Genomic DNA, 21,276 nt, shown 5'->3' on the forward strand with positions numbered 1-21,276 from the left:
GGGAGAAAACAAGTCATAAAGACCAGGGAAAATTGAGAAGGTGGGGATAAAAGGAAGAAGCGTATTGAGGCACAAAAAGGGGCAGAAAAAGGAGAGAATGTATGCGAGATCTGGATTTGCAGTGCTAAGGGGAGAGTGAGAAGTGGGCAAATGAAGAGGAGCTTTGAAAACTGTAGGAGATAACATTACAAAACCATCAAATGAAATAAATGTCCGGATGGGAGATGCAGATGGCACCCTGAGTCACTGGTGTTTCAATGTAAGAGAACACATGCAAAAGACACATTGCCACACACATTTCCACCTTCTTTAAAATAACACAATTAATGGTCTCACATCAATTAATTTCTCAAATTTCACATGAGCATTAATGTAATTTCTATTGAGGTTTTTGCATCCCAAATTTTAATAGTCTTCTCATTTGAAACATTACATTTTGTATGTATGCACCATGTTTTGAAGCTACTCATCATGCTGAATACATCCAACTTGGTGGGGAGATAGGTCAATTTTAATTAAGAAGCTTGAAATACAGCTCATAATAAATAATAGATGTAATTTTGATTTTTCACACAGGAATTCAGAGTAAAACCAAGATCTCTCAAATTCTTACAGTTTTGTATTTGGCTGCAAGTTTTCACTTAGTCTTTGATTTAGGATATTAAAGAATCTGTGGTATCTTGCAAGAATTAACCAAACTACCATAAAGGACTTTCTCTATATGATGAGTAGACAAAAGAGGTGTTTAAGGGGTAATAATACTATGGTACCTGGTGTGGGGAAGAGAATCTCTTTTCGTACGTCAGTCTATTCCCCTCAATGGAAAATCGGAAACCTTTCTTTTTGATGCTGTCCTCTGATTCAGATTTGTGAAATTCTTCCCCATCCTTCTCCTCGCCTTCAGACTGTTCTTTTTGCTTTTTTTTCTTTCTTCTATTCCTTCTCTCTTTAGCACTCTTTGAGCTCAGTTTTGATGCCTCAGAAGAACTTTCGGAGAATCCACCTATTCCACCTACTCCACTATAATCTCTTGAGTCAGCTGCTGCAGCTGCTGCCGCCGCCTATACACACAAGCACATGTGCAATTTACAACATTTATACAAATATAGACACCACTCACTATTTCAAATTTATTGCCACTCTTAAAAAAATATTATTTTGAAATAAAAGCCATGTTTCCACTTCATCAAACCCAGAATATCATAAGTATACTCTGTGAAATACCACAGAAACCATAATTTGCCACTGCTCCATAAACCAGGAGCAAGAGTAACCCAAGGGAAAACTGTGCTGACAAAAAACCAAGTTAAAAAGCATCTGTTTCAGATTGAAGCAATATGTTGCAATGAATTTTTCATCTGAAGTACTATGTAAAAATAATCAAGGCTCAAACAGGTGGCAAAATCCCTGTTAACTGGAAGCAACACGTTCTTACAACATTTCAATGGGTTTTGAATACTCCCCAGTCTATTAAAGATCTTGTGTAACATTGAAATCTGCTTTGCAAATAATAATCAGAGATTTGTGTTAAACTACACACTATTACATACTTGTTTCTGTTTGATTTTCAAAATATATGGAGCATTTCATTAACATTTATTTACAAGCTGTGGTAAAAGAAAAATAAAAATCCCACACTTCCCCTCCAACAGACAGCAATTGACCAATGAACCAAAAACCCTGACTGCTGACTTTAGTCATGTGCTTGTGTGGAAGAAACAGTTCAACTTCTGCTCTATGTGGCCACATGCCAAGCAGACATTATAAATTTTTCTATTAAAGATTTGAGAGCCTTCAAAAAAAGAAAAATAATCTCAAAGCAGTATGTAATCATTACATTTGTACCACAAAAGTGTTTTCTTTGGTTTCTCCACTTTTTCCAATTCTCCTTCAAACTGGAAAGCTATGGCTTTCTGCTGTGAGAGATGGGCAGGGAGTAGAAAAAGCCAAATATTGGTGAAGCACTATCACCTACTATAGTTTTGCTTCTGTTACTTATATAAGCACAATTACTCTTTGGATGTTTTTTTCCACATCTCCACCTCCATTTCAGACAATCACAGAATGGTAGAGGTTGGAAGGGAACCTCTGGAGTTCATAGTGTCCACCTCTCCAGCAGACAGGGTCACTCACCTAAAGCAGGTTGCCCAAGGACCCCATCCAGATGGCTTTTGATTATCTCCAGAAGCACTCTGGGTAACTTGTTCAAGTGCTCCAGTAAAGAATTTATTTCCACCTCCAATTTGAAAATCCAGTGCTTTAGCTTGTTGGTTATTATTTTTGTCACAAAATTAACACATTCACTCAAACCAGCAAAAACAGTGCAATGGAAAACATTAGAGATTGTTTACAATATGAAGGAGTTTATGAGACAAAGTAATATATTGTCAGGAGTAGGGGAGTAAAAGTATTCTCATCTGCGGACATAAAGCATCTGCTCACAGTCAGAAATGAAAGAAGAAATTTTACTTTACAGGGATACCTGAGCTTCTTCCTGTTGCTTTTTCAGTTGTTCTAGCATTTGCTGAAATTCTGCCTCTTTCTGCTCTGCTTCTTCCATTGTTGCTTGATTCTGTTCTTCATAGGCCATGGCGACCACAGCCAGGATCAAGTTGATCAGGTAAAAAGAACCCAGGAAAATGACCAAAACAAAAAATATCATGTACGTCTTCCCAGCAGCACGCAGAGTCTGGAGAAAAAGAGATAATACACTTTTTTAACAGACTTTAACTACTGCTGCATAATAAGTTAGCCTCTGTGTTATAATTCAGAAATATGTTAAAAGATTGATTTATGTTAGCACAAAATTATTTACTTTTTCCTTATAGAAACAATATTATATCCTGAATTCATATGAAAGTTTTGTGTCTACTCTTGTTGAGCTAAATCCAATTCTGAATAGTTCAGAACTTATACCAATAATAATTTATACGTCTACATTACAGCCTTTGAATTTAACAGTAGGTGGGGCCTGCAGATCAACATCTTACCTTCCTGTCACATCAATCCCAAACTACACTGCAAAAGAAATAGTGCATTATACAAAATGTTACAGTGGGGAAAATTACAGTCCTTCAGGTAAGGATATGCGTAGTTCAGGGACAAGATGTAAGCTTTTCAAACAAAACATATTTTTTACTAGACTGCAAATCAATTTAACATAACATCTATTTACAGCATGTTTGGATAAGAAACTTTAACTTTATTTATTCATTTAGGTAAACAAACAATAATACTTAACCATCTTCACAAAATAACAGCTATTCCTTATAATGTATTTAAGAAGCACATGGGAGCCCGAATCATTAATAAGGGCCTTAATGTTTTAGACAACAGTTTACATATATGAAATTAAAGATGATTTCTGTTCCAAAGGCCTTAGGGACAAGTGAATGAAAATAACTATGCAGATACTATGTAGTAATGGTATTGGTGATGGTGCCGTTTATTTTAGTAAGTCCTCACCAGCTGGTAAAGATTCTCCCAAAAGTCCTGAGTCATCAATCGAAACAGTGACAAGAATGCCCAACTGAATGTATCAAAACTTGTGTAGCCATAGTTGGGGTTTCTACCAGCTTTCACACATATATATCCTTCTGGGCATTGACTACAAAAGAAGAGGAAATGCTATTTTTAACAACTACTCTACATTATGATATGCTGCAGTAAAACAAAATTTTTCAGGAGTACCAGTTGCTAATGAAATTATGAACAAGTAAAATGTTATTCTACATAACTAAGATAAAAATATATAGCTTATTATTTTTCACTTTTTAATTCTACTTCCTAATAACATTTGACTGCTTTAATAACACAACTAAGGTATTCTACCCTTCCCCACAATTTGTCATAACACATCTCCATCAGGACAAGGGAAGAACATCAAGTAGCAGGGCTGATAAACAGTTGTTAGCAAGCTGGCAGCAACATTTATGCACAGAACATTCATGTGGTTACGTTTACAAAAGTAGCCTAAGAGGCTGATGGAAGTGCCTGTGTAAATTCAAATCACAGAGATGGTTGTCTTTAGGTATAGCTTCAAATGCAAAACATTGGTAATTTGCAACTCTACAGGACGCTTGATACTAAAGTTGACTACCTGACCTATTCTAAGTAGCTAATTATTTTTCTTTGATGCATAATGAAAAATGATGATCATTTTCTTACCCTGCATCTGAGCTATTGCCACACAGCAGTGCATCATTTTGTCCTTCCAAGAAGTAGAAGTGACCTGTTTGAAAAAAAAATCAAAAAGGTGATGAGAAAGATAATATTTATGCCTAATGAAAATTGAGCAATTATATAGACTTTCACACTTGAAAGAAATTAGCAGACCTAACAAACTGTTCAACTGCAATATATGGTGGTTAGGAATGAAAAAAGCATGGAAAGTATTGTTTAGACAGGAAAATTATTTTCTACAGAATCTTCAAGTTAGCCTTTCTTTAGCAAATTGGAAGTTAATTATGCAGTAAATTCTTAGCAACTTAACCAAAGTATAAGATACAAGGGGTGGAATACCAAATGGTGTATGTTAGCAAATCAAAAAAATACCAGGAAAATGAGGCGAAGGATGAGGACAATTCTGTGTCTTCATTCATGCATTTTGTTACATAACATTTAGTGCTATTCATTTATAATTATCAATTACATATTATTTTATCCAAGTATTCCTTGAAAAAAACATGAGATATTAGGGATGAGATTTTTTTCCCTGTACTCAGCATTGGTGATGTCACATCCTTAGTGCTGCATCCAGTTCTGGGCCCCTCAGTTCAGAAAGGACACTGAGCTGCTGGACTGTGCCCAGAGAAGGGCAGCAAGGTTGGTGAAGGGTGTGGAACACAACAAGTCCTATGAGGAGCAGCTGAGGGAGCTGGGGGTGTTTAGCCTGGAGAACAGAAGGATCAGGGGAGGCCTTGTCACTTTCTACAATTCCCTGGAAGAGGCTGTAGCCAGGTGGGGGTCAGCCTCTTCTCCCAGGCACCCAGTGACAGGATGAGCAGACACAGCCTTAAGCTGTGCCAGGGGAGGTTTAGGTTGGACATAAGGAACAATTTCTTCACAGAAAGGGTGACTGGGCTTTGGAATGGACTGCCCAGGGAGGTGGTGGAGTCACCTTCATTGGAGGTGTTTAAGGAAAGACTGGATGTGGCACTCAGTGCCATGGTCAAGTTAACAAGGTGGTGTTAGGTCATAGGTTGCGCTAGATGATCTCAAAGGTGTTTTCCAACCCCATGATAACACAACATGCTCAAGAAATTTCTAATTTGATTTGAGCAGCTGGGGGAGAAACCAAGCATTTATTGTACCTTATACAAAACCAATATACAAGATTCGGTAGCAGGGGTATGTACTTGAACTTTTAGGCTAACTATTAAGATGAGGTAAAATATAATTTAAAGGCACAGAAGGCCTAAAAGCCCCCAACATGTTCTTCTATTTTATTTTATTTTTCTTTCTTTGCAGCAGAAAGGGAAACACATTTTGCCATCAATTCCTAGCTTGTGATTCTTAGGGTAAAATGGGAACCCCTAATGGAGATTTTTGGGTCAGGTGGCACATTAAGCTAAAGTTGCCAGAACTAGGTATGTTCTGGCTGTTCTCAGGAAGCAGATGGTTCTGTGAGATTCACTGCCAGCTGGCATGGACTAGCTTAGCTGGCATGAACTAACAGAGGCCTAATGCTAAACAGACAAGCAGGGAATTGCAACCAGTTCCTACTGACTGCTTCTACTCTGTCACCACCAGTATATGATAGAGACAGCATAAAATCTGCCTATTTTAAAGAGAGAAATACTGGCCATAATTTATATATCTGCAATTTTAGTCTCAGATATAAGAAATCAGTGCATTTTCAGATATTCTGGTGATCACAGAGTCAGACCCTGTGAAACATCTGACCCTATTTAAAAAGAAGTTTAAAGATGCAGATAGGCTCCAAGCAGAACTTGCAAAACTCTGTGAGCCTAATTCAGATTCTCATGTGGCACAGCTCCTCTTTCAGTCCACTCCTTTGGAAAAAAAAAAAAAAATTAAAATACAAAAATAATAATGATAAAGTAATAAAAATAGTAAATCTGAGTTTGTAGAAAATATGCCATATACAAAACTATTCCTGTATCCTGCCCACTTAATAACAGAACAGTCATGGGTACAAGTCCTACACTTGTATCTTGACACTCGTAGATACAAATAAAGAAGATATGTTCTGACTGGAAATATCACAAAATACTTGAAAAAAGTTCTCAGAGAGCAGTTGCCAGTGATGCAATGTCAATTCATAAGGTCATCTCTCTGAAGATCTCTCAGACATCTGTGCTAGACATGGTTTTCTAACAAGTTTCATTACCAACTCAAGACATAAAACAACAGAAAAAAATGCATCAAGTGTTCTGAAGACATAAGGCTAGGAGAAAAGGTATCTGAAATTTAGAATGACCTTTACAAATTGTGAAGTTTGTCCAAAAGCGATTGGATTTATTACGATAGAGACAAGTGGAAAATGCTACACCTGACAAGATGAAATCAAATATGTAAATACAAAATATCAGGATGTGGCTGCAGCCACCACTGTACAAAAAGATGCAATAACTGCAGCAAAATACAAATTGACTGTGAATCAACAATACACTGCTGACATAAAAATGAGGTAATTTTGAAATGTTTTAATAGAAATTTTGCATATATGGCATGGGGTAAAGATACAAATTAAAAGTAATTGCTAAAGGAGTTAGCATCCAATTTGAGGATCTTATAAAAAACCCATGCAAACAAAAGCTATAACCAAAAAAAGGCAAAATAAAAACAACAACAAGAAAAAAAAGCCAGAATAATTGGAAAGATTGAAAAAAAGAAAAAAAAAAGGAAAATAGGTATATAAAATGCAAAACAGAAAATAGGATTGCTCGGCTTAGGAAAGACCAGAAATGTGGAGGATAAGAGTTTTTAAACTGTGTAAAGACTAATATAAGGTACTCTATGATTATATTCTTTCTAAGTCCACAGCAGATGTAGTAAGATATTCAATCAGAAATTAGGAAAATGTAGGTCAGATATTTAGGAAAAAACCCTCTCTATTTGTGTGACATAGTACCAAAAACAACTAAAGGGGAATGGAATCTGTTCTTCAGATGGCTTTAAGAATAGGTTATCATCCAAAATTTCTGCATGACATTTGTATATTTCAAGCATGCTGAGATGATAAGTATATTAAAAGATTATAAGGCAATGAGACTTGAATCCAAAAGCATTTAATTCTTAAACTGAGGTTTCCTAACTTTCACTGATATAGTCACCAGTTAAAATATATATACAGACTTTATAAAAAACCTACTACGCTTAATTATGATTACACTAAATATACTAAATACACTAAAATAAATAGAAAGGGCTGAACAGATAAATGGGAGAGGCTAACAATACTATTATGAAAGACAGAATAGCAATGTATTATAGATATGTTCAGAGTTGTTCTAGCTGAATTTTTAAACAAGTTTTGTTAACATAGTGCTAACATTAACTACCTAAAATGGTAGAAATCTTGTATTATGAGGTACAAAAGAGAAAAAAGTGCTCATTTCTTGATTTTCCAAAGATAAGAAACAAATTAAAGGACAGAAACATGAAATCTAGTTCTTATTTTGCAAGAAGGAATCTTGGGGTAAATCACCAGTATTTTCTTAAAGGCGTATGTGTGCTGTGCAAGGGCGTGTGATGCAGAGCCACTCACCCAACTCCAAAAGGAACAGTGTAGCCACGATTACATGATCTGGCAGGATTCTTGAGCCAGTTGATGTTCAGATGTGGGCTTAGGATATTAGGCACTATCTTGCACTAACCTAGCTTTTACATTTCAGATCCCATGTTGGGGCTGTCTCACTATTTCAGAAGGCTTGAAGTTAGCACGGAAATTCCTGCTTCATGCTGCAATGTGATTTTACTCGAAAAGTCAAATTCAGTGAAAGAAAAAGATATTTTGCTACTCAGTATAATATCATGAGTGTTAAATTATATACTGACTGTGCTTTTACTTACTAGAGAAAAATGAGTGCTTTTATGTTTCTTGGCCATATTACACACTTTTAAAGGCAAGGGAAAGATACTGATGTACTCAAATGTGTATAAATCAACACCAGAAAATTAATGCAGTAGATGACATAATTAACTCTTACTTTTGTCTTCGATGTATTCATCCCAGTTAAATGTTGTCATTGTTGCATTAATAAATGTACCATTTTCACCTATAGAGCTATTAAAGATGGAAATAACAGTTGTTTCGAAAGTAGAATTGTCTGGAGGCCACTGCAGGCATTTATTCCTCAGGTTGCCCATGAACAGCTGCAGCCCTATCAGTGCAAATACACTCAGACAAAACACAGTCAGGATCATCACATCTGACAGCTTCTTTACAGACTGAATTAGGGCTCCCACTATAGTCTTCAGGCCTGCAAAGAGATAAGATTTTCATTATGATGTTAAATAGATACTAAACACACACAAAAATTCATGTGACTTTTTTCTGATAAAGATTTCATGCAAAAAGACTAGTAATTTGTGACACAATAATTTTAAAGAAAAGCCTTATTATTTGGGAAGATGAATGAAAAGATGTAAGTTTTTACTTATTTTATAGTGTACAAAAATAAGAAGTAGATAATACCAAACACATTGTTTATGCCAAAACAAGTGATTTCATTATTCATGCTATATCTCAACCCTGCATAGAACAGCATTTTTTGCTTTTGCTGATGCTTCTTGCCCAAACCTTTCTTTTATTAACTTTTTCAATGTATTCTATATTAATGTAACCCCATTGTAAAGACATTATACGTGCACATTGAAATGATATCATAATAATCTTGTTACAATATATGAGGGATGATGGTTTGGAGAAGAAAGACATCTTTAGAACGATACCCCATGCACGGCCCATGCTATCCTTTAGAGTTTAACTTTTTTGACATAACTTAAAACTGAATTAAGTTGCTATATCAAGTGCCTTCAATAAATGAGAAAATTTGCATCAGTATGAAAGCTTAAAATTAACTTATATTTAAAACATGTAAAGGAAAGCTTGATGTTATAAGATGCAAATCACATAGGCTGTTTACTGCAAATATTATCTCATGCAAGAATTTGTTAAACTCAAAGGCTGAATTTTTTTTTTAGAAGAAAATACAACTAATACAAGCATGAATCAATTTAAATAAAATTACATGTCTTGATTCCTGCTTTTTTGGTTTGTTGACAATGTGTAGCAAACAAGGCTTATGCTTTGAAAACGTGACTACAGCCTTTGTAGAACAAAAGTCAGCCTCGGTGTTTAACCTTGCTCTCACCTGGAATGACTGATATTGTTTTCAAAGCTCGGAGAACTCTGAATGTTCTCAACGCTGAGACATTGCCCAGGTCCACAAACTCTGTCACATATCTGTAATAGGGGAGTTCACACACAAACACAATGACAGCACACAAATAACAGTTGGAGATACGAGGGGCCTAACACCTTACACCAACTACTTCTTACCTGGAATTACAGAAATAGTTTTCAAAGCTCTCAATACTCTGAAAGTTCGAAGAGCTGAAACATTGCCTAGGTTTACAAATTCTGTTACATACCTGTAGGATTAAATCACAATTACTCAGAATTGAGGCAGATTTTATTCTATTTGCTTGGGTCTTTGAGCAAGACCTTTTCACCGTTCACTGTATTTTGCCTGTGTTATAAATATGCTTCTGGCCATAAAATTAAATTAAGTTTTATCATAATAAACCACATTGACTTGATGTTTGAAAACTAATCTGGTCAGCTATTAGCAGGAAGTCAAAAGGATTCCTTTAATTCTGGTATGCAGAAAGGAGACAGGATATGAACACTTCAGGGTGATGGCATTCCCAATCCTAATGGGCTGGCACACCATGCTGGCCTCCTCAGCACATGCTTGGCTAGAAATACTAAAATGTGTAAAAGAGGTAGAAGAAACATATTGAAACTGCAGGAAGTCCAGGCTCCAAATATTCTGGCTGACAAGATATGAGGCAATTTTTAGTCACTAATCTCATGCTACCAGAAAGAATTTTTGTTAAAAAAAATAAGTAGAAGACTTACGCAAATGTAATGACAGTGAAATCTAGCCAATTCCATGGGTCTCGGAGAAACGTAAAATCTTCTAAACAGAAGCCCCTTGCAAGAATTTTAATAAGTGATTCAAAGGTATAAATTCCAGTGAATGTGTATCTGAGGAAAATATGCAAGACAGAGTTTATAGATCACGTTATTTTTGCAGGTTATGCTCTCGTGTTTTATTCTCACTTTCTTCTTTTTAAGTGGCATAAGAAATAATGGCAGTTACAACCAACTTTAATTTCTGCATAATTTATATCATAAGGAAAGAGGAATGAAATTAGGCTTAGAAGACCGATAACTCACATCTTAAATTCAACTTCTATAATCTATGCAATAAGACAGATGCAAAATTCCCAGTTACTTCATTGGTGCATGCTTATGACCAGTCTTAATCCATGTCATAAAAAAACACACAGATGGATTATGTTAGTATTTTGGAAGTTACTTTCAGGCTAAAAATTCCTTTCTTCAATATTATTTTTATGCTGAAATGTTGCTTAGTCCCAAGAGTTGGCAAGCGCCAACCCTCATCAGTCCTCTTTCCTCTGTAACTGTGTTACAGAGTAGGTATATCCAGTACTTCACCTTCAGCAAGACAGATACAATGCTAGAATCAAATGCAAGAACAACAAAAATTATTTACAAATGCCAATAAAATTCAGGTATTCATTTTGACTAAAAAATGTAGCTGAAATGTGAGGTGAAAAAATATTTAATTCTGGCATTCTGAGTAATTTTAATCTTCTGTGTCCAAGTGATGTAATCTTGAAATCTAGTTTAATTTGTATCTTTAATGGAAAGGAATTCAAATTAAACTGCTTAAAAAGCTTACTCTAACTCAGCCAACCTGAAAACAGTTTTCTGATATGAAAGTTTTCCATTCAATTTCTAAAAAAATTACTTCCTGCAGAACTTTACTCCACAGATGAGGACATGGTTGTAACTCTAAATGGCACAATATACAGACATGGAGAAATATTCAAGCAATGAATCTTTATCATAAATATTTACTACATGCTAGATATCCTAAATATATAGATGCTCATACTGAATCAAAATGAGAATGTCTTTGTTGACCTTAACAGCCCTATGATTTCACTTTTGATTTCTAAAGACGAAACAGGTATGAATCAGCCCAAGCAGTAAGGAATGAAGAAATAGCAGAAAGGAAGCACCAAGAACAGTGTTTCACACTGTGGCCTGCAGCTTTGGAACTGTCATTGTGTATCTCACAGCTGACATTGTACTGGACCAATTAGCCAAGCTGACATCATCTTGTACCAATGATTAGCTAACCATTTCAATACTTTTTTAAAGAGCTTATTTTGCATACAAGTTTTCCATTGTTAGATTTGTTTTGGCAAGAGAAAGCTGCACTGTGATCAACACAGCCATCGATAAGATGATTCCTTTATCTGTAACCGTTATTGCAACAGAGATGAAAGACTGCATTTCCTTGCATTCTTGCACAGATGTGACAGAAGGCAGTAAAAAATCCTTATAATTCACTTTTTCTGTATGATCATAAGAAAAGTTTTTCTTACATTTTCCATCTAGCACTGCAATCAGAGGAAGGACATTAAAGAAGTTGTCATGAGACAATTATATGTATTTAATGTTACAGCAAAGGAAATAGCATCAGAATAGCTATTGATAGGATGTCCCAACAAGGTAGCTGCTGCCAGTGGAAGCCATCCTAATATGATTTACAGTAGTTTATTTCTGATTACTGGATATTATTCAGAGAAAATCCATTTAACTTACTCTACATTCTTTGTCCAGTCTGGAGGGTTACTCATGGTCATAAATACGCAGTTGGTCAAAATAGTGCACATGATAAGCATGCTGAATAATGTAGGCTAAGAGTTAAGGAATGTAAGCCAGAAAATCTCATAAAAAGAGTATCAAATAACACACTGCTTTGGTAGATTTTCATCATCAGGAGCTATCTATCCCTCCACTGCTCTTTTAATAGCCAGGAAAAAGCCCTGAATATGTTAAAGCTTTCATTCACTGCTTTATAGCTAAAAGAAAACAATCATACACTAAAAACTAGAAAATCTGAAAGGTATTTTGAAAAGTGCCCTAACTCAAAATTATTTTTGCTTATTGAACAAAAATGCCAACATTTGAAGAATTAGCTTCTAATTTCATGGAATTACACAAGAAGTATTTCTTTTAGATGATCTAGACAAATCCGGTCTGCTTCATGCACGCAAAGCAATGAAAAATCCTTTTTTTTTTCACTTCAGTGTTTTATCATAAAGTTAGGCATGTATCAACTTTTTTCCTTATCACCATGATACACTGAAAGCCAGTTGCCACATAGTAGGAGAGAACATAGGGAAATCTTAGTGAGAAAAGTATTTCATTGCTGTTTGTTTTATATATGACTTTCTTAATATAAATGCTTTTGGGAGGGGAAGGCACATGTGATTCTCAAAAAGAGAAATCCAAATAGAATTCCAGAACGGTTTCAAGTCATAAATAATTTCATAAATATTTGAACAGCACCACTCTAAAGCTACAACCTTTTACTGTCAGAACTGCTGACATAAGATACAAAAAATAAAAAATACAATCACCAAAATGAAAACCATACAGATGAACCACGAAACGCCCACATGATGGCACCAACATCTAAAGCTACAGACAGGACAAAGCTCGAGTTTGAGAACAGCTGCAGGCTCATGTGGTGCTCCTAAATAGAAATCCAAATATAATGGGGTGAGAAGTACTGTGAAGTTCCCCTTGAAAACTTTTCTTTATATGTCTACGTTAATTAAAAAGCCTTCAAGTGATAATGATACCTCTACCTTCTGAGCTGTCAAAAAACTGTGGCAATACATTCAACAATTCTTTGGGTTTTCTGTGCAATGAATATATTTAAAATCCTTTACTGAGAATCCAGCTTCTCTTTGTGTAATGCACATATGAACAGAGCAAAAGAGAAATAAATAAATATTTTTTTAACATTAAAAAACCATGCTACAAGTGTTTCACCAGTCTGTACTTTAGACAAGCTTTCGAAATCCTTTTTGATGAAATGTCCACTTAGAGTTGCAAATCCTCACTACGCTTTTGTTAGTGGAAAATATTTATAATATACCTTCTCATAAATTTAAACAATGTGTTTTAGCATTCTGACTTTGGTGACTTATCTCTTCACCACCACCTCAGTCTCACAATCTTCTATTATTCCCCGTAACTCAATGATGCTCCAGGATATGGTAAAGAGTGTCATATAATTGAAAAAATAATTATTTGTATTGGCACCTGCAGCAAGAAAATAGAAAACAGGCTATGTAGCATCATGATCGTTTTGGAAGTCATTTGTAGGCTAGCCATTGATAACCACATCTAACACATACCAACCACTGCATTTATCAGTCTTCCGGTATACCAAGACTGAAAAAAGACCTTTCAAGATTTAGTCTACATAATCTTAGGATCCCTTTATGGAATGCTAACACAAAACTACTTTTAGTGTGCTTATGTTAGACTTCTGTAAACACATGTGTGCAAATATTTGTATTTGTTCCTTATAATTAAGCTGGCTTTCTGAAGTCAATGCCCTCATTTCTCAAATTGGTATTTGGGATCAGACTAGTCGTATGCCTACTATAGTCAGCTATTAAAACACTGAGAAAGACAAATTAATGGTTAAGTAATTATAATTTAGCTTTTCAAATTTCTACCTGCAATGTGGAAATCTCATGACCTTCTTGAAGACCGAAATTGAAACATCAATAGGCTTACAAGTATATAATGCAATAATGATCAAGAAATAAAACAGACAGGTGAGATACATACAGGACTGAGAATGTACAACAAAACAAGAAACCTAAGCTGTTTTATGAATCTATCTTTCTGTAAGCATTATCTGATTCAGAAAATGAAAACGAATAATGAAACCATATTTTCACTAAATACTCATACAAGTACAGACCTGGGGATCAAAGATTTCATTTTAATACACAGTGTCAGGGAAGAACTGAAAGTATTCTGAGCAATATATCTGCAGTTTCGGAAAAATGTGGAGGAGGGGAAAAGATGAAAAAAAGATGTGATGATTACAGAAAAAATAAGAGGGAAGGAAAAATTATGTGGGGGAAGAAAGAAGACACAGAAATTGTAAAGGACGATGACTGGTTGTCTGGCTTCTGGTATTACTATATTAGGATCCAGGAATGAACAGAAATGTAAAAGGAGAATGAGAAAAAGAACAGAAGACAGAAATAGTAGAGAGAAGAGGGACAAAGCTCTACAGATCATATTGATCCTGGGACATTTGCCAGAGAATGATTTAAATACTACGTAACATCTAATTCATTACAGTTTTAGACTAACCACTTGAAAAGGATATGAATGTACCAAAATCTTAATAGCTATTTTTCTAAGAGGATTGAAAGGAGTTAACATGTACAGGGCAGAGGTGGCACTGAATCGGAATATTGCCTTCCCTTTATTCAATACTATAAAGGTCTGAAAAAAGAAAAACAGAATGAAAAATAGCATTTAGATGATACCAAGTTACAAACCCCGAATCATTTTCATTTAATCATTAATCATATTTGGTCAATATGTTCTTTTTTCATTGACAAAATCCTCTTGTCCAGTTCGCACATTGTAGAGTCCAGCCAAATTACTATAAATACAATTAAATGAACACTTAAATGCATCTATTTAGAAATCATAAGGCATCCTGATATTGCTAGCTAGTAAACATAGTAAACATAGTAAACAAGTATAAAAGTAATGTAGGCAATATTTGAAGAATTAGTATACTTTTTGTATGGTATAATATATACACTGAGGTGTGTAGGTGTAACCAAAATGAGAGCCATTAAAACTTCAACTTCAATCCCTAAATCAAATAACCAGCATAAATTATCAAATCAAAGTACTAAGACAAAAGTTACACAGAGTGATCTAAGTTTCAAGTGATCATGAAAATATGAAAATCAGGAGTGTTCAATAACCATTTTTGAACACAACACTAATGCACTCAATTTTTGCTGTATTCTGAGAGTAATGTATTACTGCCCTTCTCAACTATTGCTTGTGATAGTTCTGTACCTGCAAATCTATTTTCCTTGTCATACTTTACTTTCACCTAATACAGAATAACTCTATTCACTATATCCATGTATTTTCACTGCCTCTCCACAGTTTGAGCAATGACTCATGTATATTATCAACATTTTAAAAAACACTTTTAAATGTAACAGTGTTTTTAAAATCCAAGAAATAAAGAATAAAACCTTTAGTTGGTGGTGTTTTTTTGGGATTTTTTTGTTTTTTAAATTATGTTGATTCTCACACATCTGAGGAAAGTCCTGTCTATTTCCATTATCTCTTCTTTCTACACATGGATGAAAGTTCATACTTTTTGAAAGGAAGTGGATCTAGACCGCATTGTGGCAGCCCTAGGAAGCCCAAAGGGCACAAAAGCCATGCAGACCTAGAACACTGCCAGCAGCCATGATCTGCCTCAGCTGAAATCAGAGGGCAGCATCTGCCAAGATTATGCTCTACTTTCTGAGCAGGTGTGGCAAATAGAACAGCTGAAACCACAATGCCTCTCCCTGCCTGAAACAATAAATTATAAATCATAAAAATCAGTGCTTCCAAACTTAACATGTTTGCATTCTCCCATACTTAGTGATTCTCAAACTGTACTTTGATCTCTTATCATACAGGAGTCTGTAACATGCTCTTTTCTGTGAAGATTTTTCAACTCTCTTACTATTAGTCCTGGAGTTAATAAAAATAGGACTTCTAATAATCAGAGTTCTTTTGTTTTCTGTTCCCTTTAGTCTGGCAAAACCTCTGATGAAGTAGCATTTGTGCTATGCTGATTCATCAAGTTACATTAAAAAATGAAAATGGAGCCTGACCCAAAAAATTATGTTCAAAAATGTGGAAAGGATGCTAAGAAAAATAATAGGAGAAATTATGATTGCAACATACAGCTGGAAGTTCTCCTACTGGAAACCACAATGCATTTGGAAAAGATCACGACAACTGCTATGCATTTCTCAATCTCGAACAAGCAATTCAGCAGGATTTTACTTCATGTCCACACTTAATTGCAGAATTACTCTTCTAGTTTCCAGACCATGATGATACAAGCTCTAACTTTAGGATTTATGGCATTGAATTTAGACTTTTACTGCTACAGAACACAGGAAGGAATTGGTACTTTGACCCAAATTCTATTTGCCTTCCAGACTTCAACAGGGTAAATCACTTGAGTAAAGGGAGCAAAACTTGATAATTAATTGAAAACCTTGTTTTCAAATTTAACTCATGATTCTCCATGCATAAATTCAGTTTTAGAAATTCTGCAATGAACACTTGAAGGTACAACTGATTTTTTTTTTTAAGCTGTTCTGCTTAGTTCTTCATGGTATGCCTATGTCGCTATTGTTTCAACATATTACTGATGAGGCATACCCCTAATTCCTGCAGGAAATATCTTCATTTGCATTTTTTCTCTTAGTCTGAGTTTGAATCATAACAATTCTTGGAGTTTTTCTTCACTTTTCTTTGAAGCAGTTTCTTCACTTTCATGGGTTTTGTTTTTTAATTCCCTTGTTTTTGTTAGCTAGCTAGTTTCCGCAGGAAAGAAAAGAAAGCAGGAGAAAAAAATTATGAAAACAGAAAAAAAAAATTGCTTCTTCTTTACTAGTAGAATAATGAGACTGCAATACATATGATGCCAAAATCAAAGGGACTGAAAATCTGGAGGAAACCCAAGGCCATCTGGACAGTAGTCTAAAGTTCAACACTTTTGCGCTGGCCACAGCAGTTGTTGTTACTTTAAATCAAAGGAGATATGTGGATTTATTTTTTTTTAAATTAACATCTCCATAAAAATATTTTTAAATTATGTAACATTCTGTCAACACTCCAAGTGCAATTGCTACCTCCTCTTTATTTATGTCCCTCTTTTAAACACCTCCTCTTTGAAAACAATCATAGAACAAAATAGAACTGGATAAAAATTTTTTCACCCAGACTAACTTGGATATATGATGCCTCTAGAGAGTAAATATGGATCAGGATGATCATTACCACACCCTGAGAAATTAGCTTTACATACATCCCTATCCTTCCCAGTGACAAGAGAATGCAGCCTAGACTTTTAACAACAGTAAAGAAATCTAGTAAGAAGATGTGTAGCTACCTTTGAGATGGATTTCACATTGAAGACCTGTTCCTTTCACAACTATAATACAGCAATTAGTAATTGTTCTAAAGTTAACCCCTGTGCTACTACTTTAGTTCTCCTGTGTGTAAAACACTGAAAATTATAGGTTTTAATAAAATTCCAGGTTTATTTAAAAAAAAAAAATTAAGGGCATCTCTACTGATCTAGAAGGTCCCACAAACTTGTATTTCTAATTTCTGTTGTTAGAGTGGAGACTTCTGTCCATCACATCAGCTGTTGGGGGAATTATTATACGGAACCCCTAGGTTGAAAATAATAGAAATACTATGCCTTTGAAGGGTTTTCTGTTATTCATTCTTAAAGTCTGACGGAAATATACAACACACTCACTTTTTTATTGATATAATATGGGTCCAGGTCTTCCAAGGGCTCAGACACCATTCCTGGAGGTATGTCGCCGTAAATAAATGGCAGTGTCTTTCCTGCCTCCAAGTCACTGTTTGGCTTCGGGCCATCTTCATCATCGTCATCTTTGCGTTCTTGTTTGGATTTCTGAGCTTTCTCTTCGTTGATACGCTGTTCAATAGCTGCGAGTGATTCTCGTGTGAAATAGCGGAAGCTGTCGGGTCCTGGTGGTACCAGCACTGATTGTGCCATCTTTTCATCCTGCACCTCTTAATTACTGTTTAGCCTCTCTCATAAAAAAAGTGCTAAAAATATTTAAAAAAACACAGAAAGAAATTTAGAGCAACACAGTTACAAACAATGTCAAGTAATACACCATCACAGAATTTTGTGTGGGACAATCTTGTTAAATTCATTAACTATCATCCGAGAGGACACTGCCGTGAATTTAATTTTTAAATTTTTTTTTATTTCAAGACAAACCATTTTCCTTTGCAGCTTGCCTCTTAGAGTTGTCTCAGAGGTTTAAATTCTTAAAACATTTAGTTTAAAATTCACTTAGTGTTTGCACCAATAGATTGTCAATTCTACAGGCTGATAAAAAAAGTCACATACAATACAATAACATATTTTGCCTTTATCAAGGGTAATGTTATCCATTCCCATGAATGAAGCAGGAGATATTTTCCACTACATTCAATGTGAGGAATCAACAGTTCTGAAGTATTTGGTTCAGTGTTGAGGAGTGAGACTCCAGACAATGTAGCTTCTTATTATGCTGAAAGCTGCATCTTGGACCAGTCCTCCCTCCAGCTATATGGACCAGAAATGACTCTTAGAATCCACTACTGCCTCGTAGGCCAGAAGGATCAGTTCAAAGCAATACAAGATGATCCTTCTCTTTGAGCACAAATATACTGCCTTTGCCAAACTGCCAGCTCAGGAAACAAAGATCAGGCATAAGCACCTGTATTCAGATCCCCTGCCTGGCAACACACTGTGCACTGGCAGAACTGCTGAATTAAAAAAACCTGATTTTTAACCATTACATACTGCACTTAGATCTTTTATGTCCGATATAACACTTGTATATATACTTCACAAATTTCACTAGCAAGAGCAGGACCATCTCTGCTTGATGTCTCCAGGCAGTTCAGGTAAAAAGAACAAGTGGAAAATAATCCCAATGCAAAGACTCTGATCTGAAATCGCAAACAGGATATCTGCTGTAGCCTACATAAATTTTTCTCAAGCGTCCTTCTGAGTAAGCCCATTAAAAATATAGCAAATGCAATAAAGTAACAAATTCTGAGTAAGACAATATACCCAGAAACAATTATCAGATTAAAATGATACAACAGTTTGAACACAATCAGCCTGATCCTATTTTACAGTCTCGCTTAGCACACATACTCCAGCACAGCCGCAACAAATTAATATTTTTGAAGGCTGTTAAATAAGCTGCAACATGATGGTTTCTCCTCCTTTTCAACTACATGCACACAGTCCCTTACACCTACACAAACATCCACACACATCCCAACTCCTGCAGGTCTCCCTGTGAGCATGCTCTTCCACTGCAGGCAAATGCACCTGGTGCATTCTGTCATGGACGGTCTGTTCCAAACGGCTGCTGGAAGCTGCACTGACTACCAGCAGCAGAAGGGTTCATTAGGAAAATGAAAGTGGTCCTGCAGCAGAATCCTGTTAGATTTAATTTCTAATTACAGAAGGGAGGAAAAAAAGCAAAAAAGCAAAATTCTGTTTTAATACTGCAGGAAACAATTAAAAATTCATTACCAGTGAAGAATCTTCCAGTTATGTGGGTTTGGAATGGCACCAGGGAAGACTGCAGTTAAAATTCCATCATGCTTTTTTTTTTCTTTTCTTTTTCTTTATTTTTTTTTTTTTCTTTTCTTTTTTATTCTTATTCTCCTTTTACAGACCACACCTAACTTCCTGCTGAAGGATCCTGGTTATTGAAGTAAGGTCTGGCATTTCCTGTGTAAGCCTACTAAGTGCTGTAACTCTTATTGCCAGTAGATGGTACTGATATATACTCATAAATTCTTCTCAGAAATGGTAAAGAATTTTTGCATGCTTGAACACTTGCTTAAACTGAGACTCTTGGACTAAAATACATGATTTTATATAACCAGTCAAGTCTCTCAAAAATTCTTCTGAATACATAGCAGCTCATGCTGATGTGACCATAGCTGTTAAAACTGTGAAGGTGAAATAGAAAGAAAGTAGGAGGGAGAGCAAAGTAAGAGAAATCAAAAAATGGAGGTTACATAGGCAGATTACAACCTAAGCAATTGCTGAAACTGTATTATCAGCAGTCTGGATTATTTTAAACTATAGGTTGTGTAAATATTCTAAAATAAATGTATACAATATGTTCACTGTGCATTCTCTCTAAATACGGACTGGCCAGCAATGGGAGTGAAGGAGGGCACTTCTGAGTGTTCACTGCAGCAGGGAGTTCCTGTACAGGAGTCATCTGTTCTTGCTCCCTGCTGCAGCAGGTGGTTGGGAGCACTGTAAGCCACTATCTGTGGCAAATCGGTAAAACACCCACTTCGGGCACTACTCCACCAAAACACCATCCTACTTCTTTCCACTCTTCTGCTTGCTCTGTATTTTCCATGCCTACCAATTTTTGTGCTTTTTTTCTCCTGCTGCACGAATAAAACTCTTTTATCTCTCTCCTACCTCACCGTCAACCTTCTGCCCTTCCCTCCTTCTTTCACACATACACAAATCTCTTCCAAATTTTTCAAGCAAGACACATTGCTGTATCTCTACGTTCAGATCTTCTGGCAGTCATTTACTCTCTATCATGTCCTTTCCTTCAGCCACGAAGAGGACAAAAAAAAAGGTGTGAAAAGTTATAGAAAGCAAAAGGTCAGTCTAAAGTGAGAGATGTTGGAGAAGGAATTAACAGAGTGGCTGAAGAAATGTCACTGTGGCTTTGAAAACCAGAAAGTGAAGAGACGAGAAAATATTGATAATTTTTTTCCTCTTGCAATTGTGGTGAGAAAATGAAGAGTTTGACTTGATCAAAATAAGGTTTTTGAAATTTTCAGCCACTAAGAAAAAATGTGCCAAATGAGAACCATAATTGAACCACATCAAAAATATCAATTTGGTTTTGATTCATTTAAACATTACTCAATATTTTAAAATAATGTTAAAAGGCTTTTTAGAAAAGTGCTTCATTTGATAGCATTTTTTGTTTTCACAGATGATACAAAGAAATCACCAAAAAGTTTACAAATAATTCCATGTAACCAATCTTCTTTGTTAAAAAGCTTTGGATGAAAACTTCTGGCTGTCTCTAATTAGGACTACAGTTTACTTGGGGCTGTTCTGAAGTCTCAAAATAAGAGGATTGTGAGACAGCACAGATTCACAAGAGAAGTAGAGGAGCTTCTAACTACAAAAGCATTTTGATTGTTGATTTGTAAGGATAGGCAACTGCTTATGTATGAAAGTTACAGTAAATCAAGTACCTGAAAAGCTGGGCTAATCCACATGACATGGAAAAGGAGGTTCATTCTTA

At 35.5% G+C, this 21,276-nt stretch overlaps 1 protein-coding gene across 4 annotated transcripts in view; it reads right to left on the minus strand.

Annotated features, from left to right (window-relative positions):
* Positions 1–20,905, minus strand: part of SCN2A (sodium voltage-gated channel alpha subunit 2) — a 57,433-nt gene extending 36,528 nt beyond the window's left edge. For 2 of the 4 annotated variants that reach the window (XM_066190027.1, XM_066190025.1), the window contains exons 1-11: positions 19,512–20,905; positions 17,697–18,016; positions 14,494–14,614; positions 11,894–11,981; positions 10,112–10,240; positions 9,342–9,433; positions 8,175–8,447; positions 4,168–4,231; positions 3,466–3,607; positions 2,483–2,689; positions 771–1,061 (exon numbers count right to left, since the gene is read on the minus strand). In XM_066190027.1, coding sequence (XP_066046124.1) covers positions 771–1,061; positions 2,483–2,689; positions 3,466–3,607; positions 4,168–4,231; positions 8,175–8,447; positions 9,342–9,433; positions 10,112–10,240; positions 11,894–11,981; positions 14,494–14,614; positions 17,697–17,963 — 1,674 coding nt within the window. In that variant the 5' untranslated portion in view covers positions 17,964–18,016; positions 19,512–20,905. Of the gene's footprint in view, positions 1–770; positions 1,062–2,482; positions 2,690–3,465; positions 3,608–4,167; positions 4,232–8,174; positions 8,448–9,341; positions 9,434–9,529; positions 9,622–10,111; positions 10,241–11,893; positions 11,982–14,493; positions 14,615–17,696; positions 18,017–19,511 lie in introns of all 4 variants that reach the window. The other 2 variants (XM_066190028.1, XM_066190026.1) reach the window with 1 other exon arrangement.
* Between the last annotated feature and the right edge of the window lie 371 nt (positions 20,906–21,276).

Source organism: Chamaea fasciata, unplaced genomic scaffold (genome assembly GCF_029207755.1).
Source record: "Chamaea fasciata isolate MVZ Bird 193981 ecotype frontalis unplaced genomic scaffold, bChaFas1.0.hap1 SCAF_8, whole genome shotgun sequence".
Taxonomy (NCBI): Eukaryota; Metazoa; Chordata; class Aves; order Passeriformes; family Sylviidae; genus Chamaea; species Chamaea fasciata.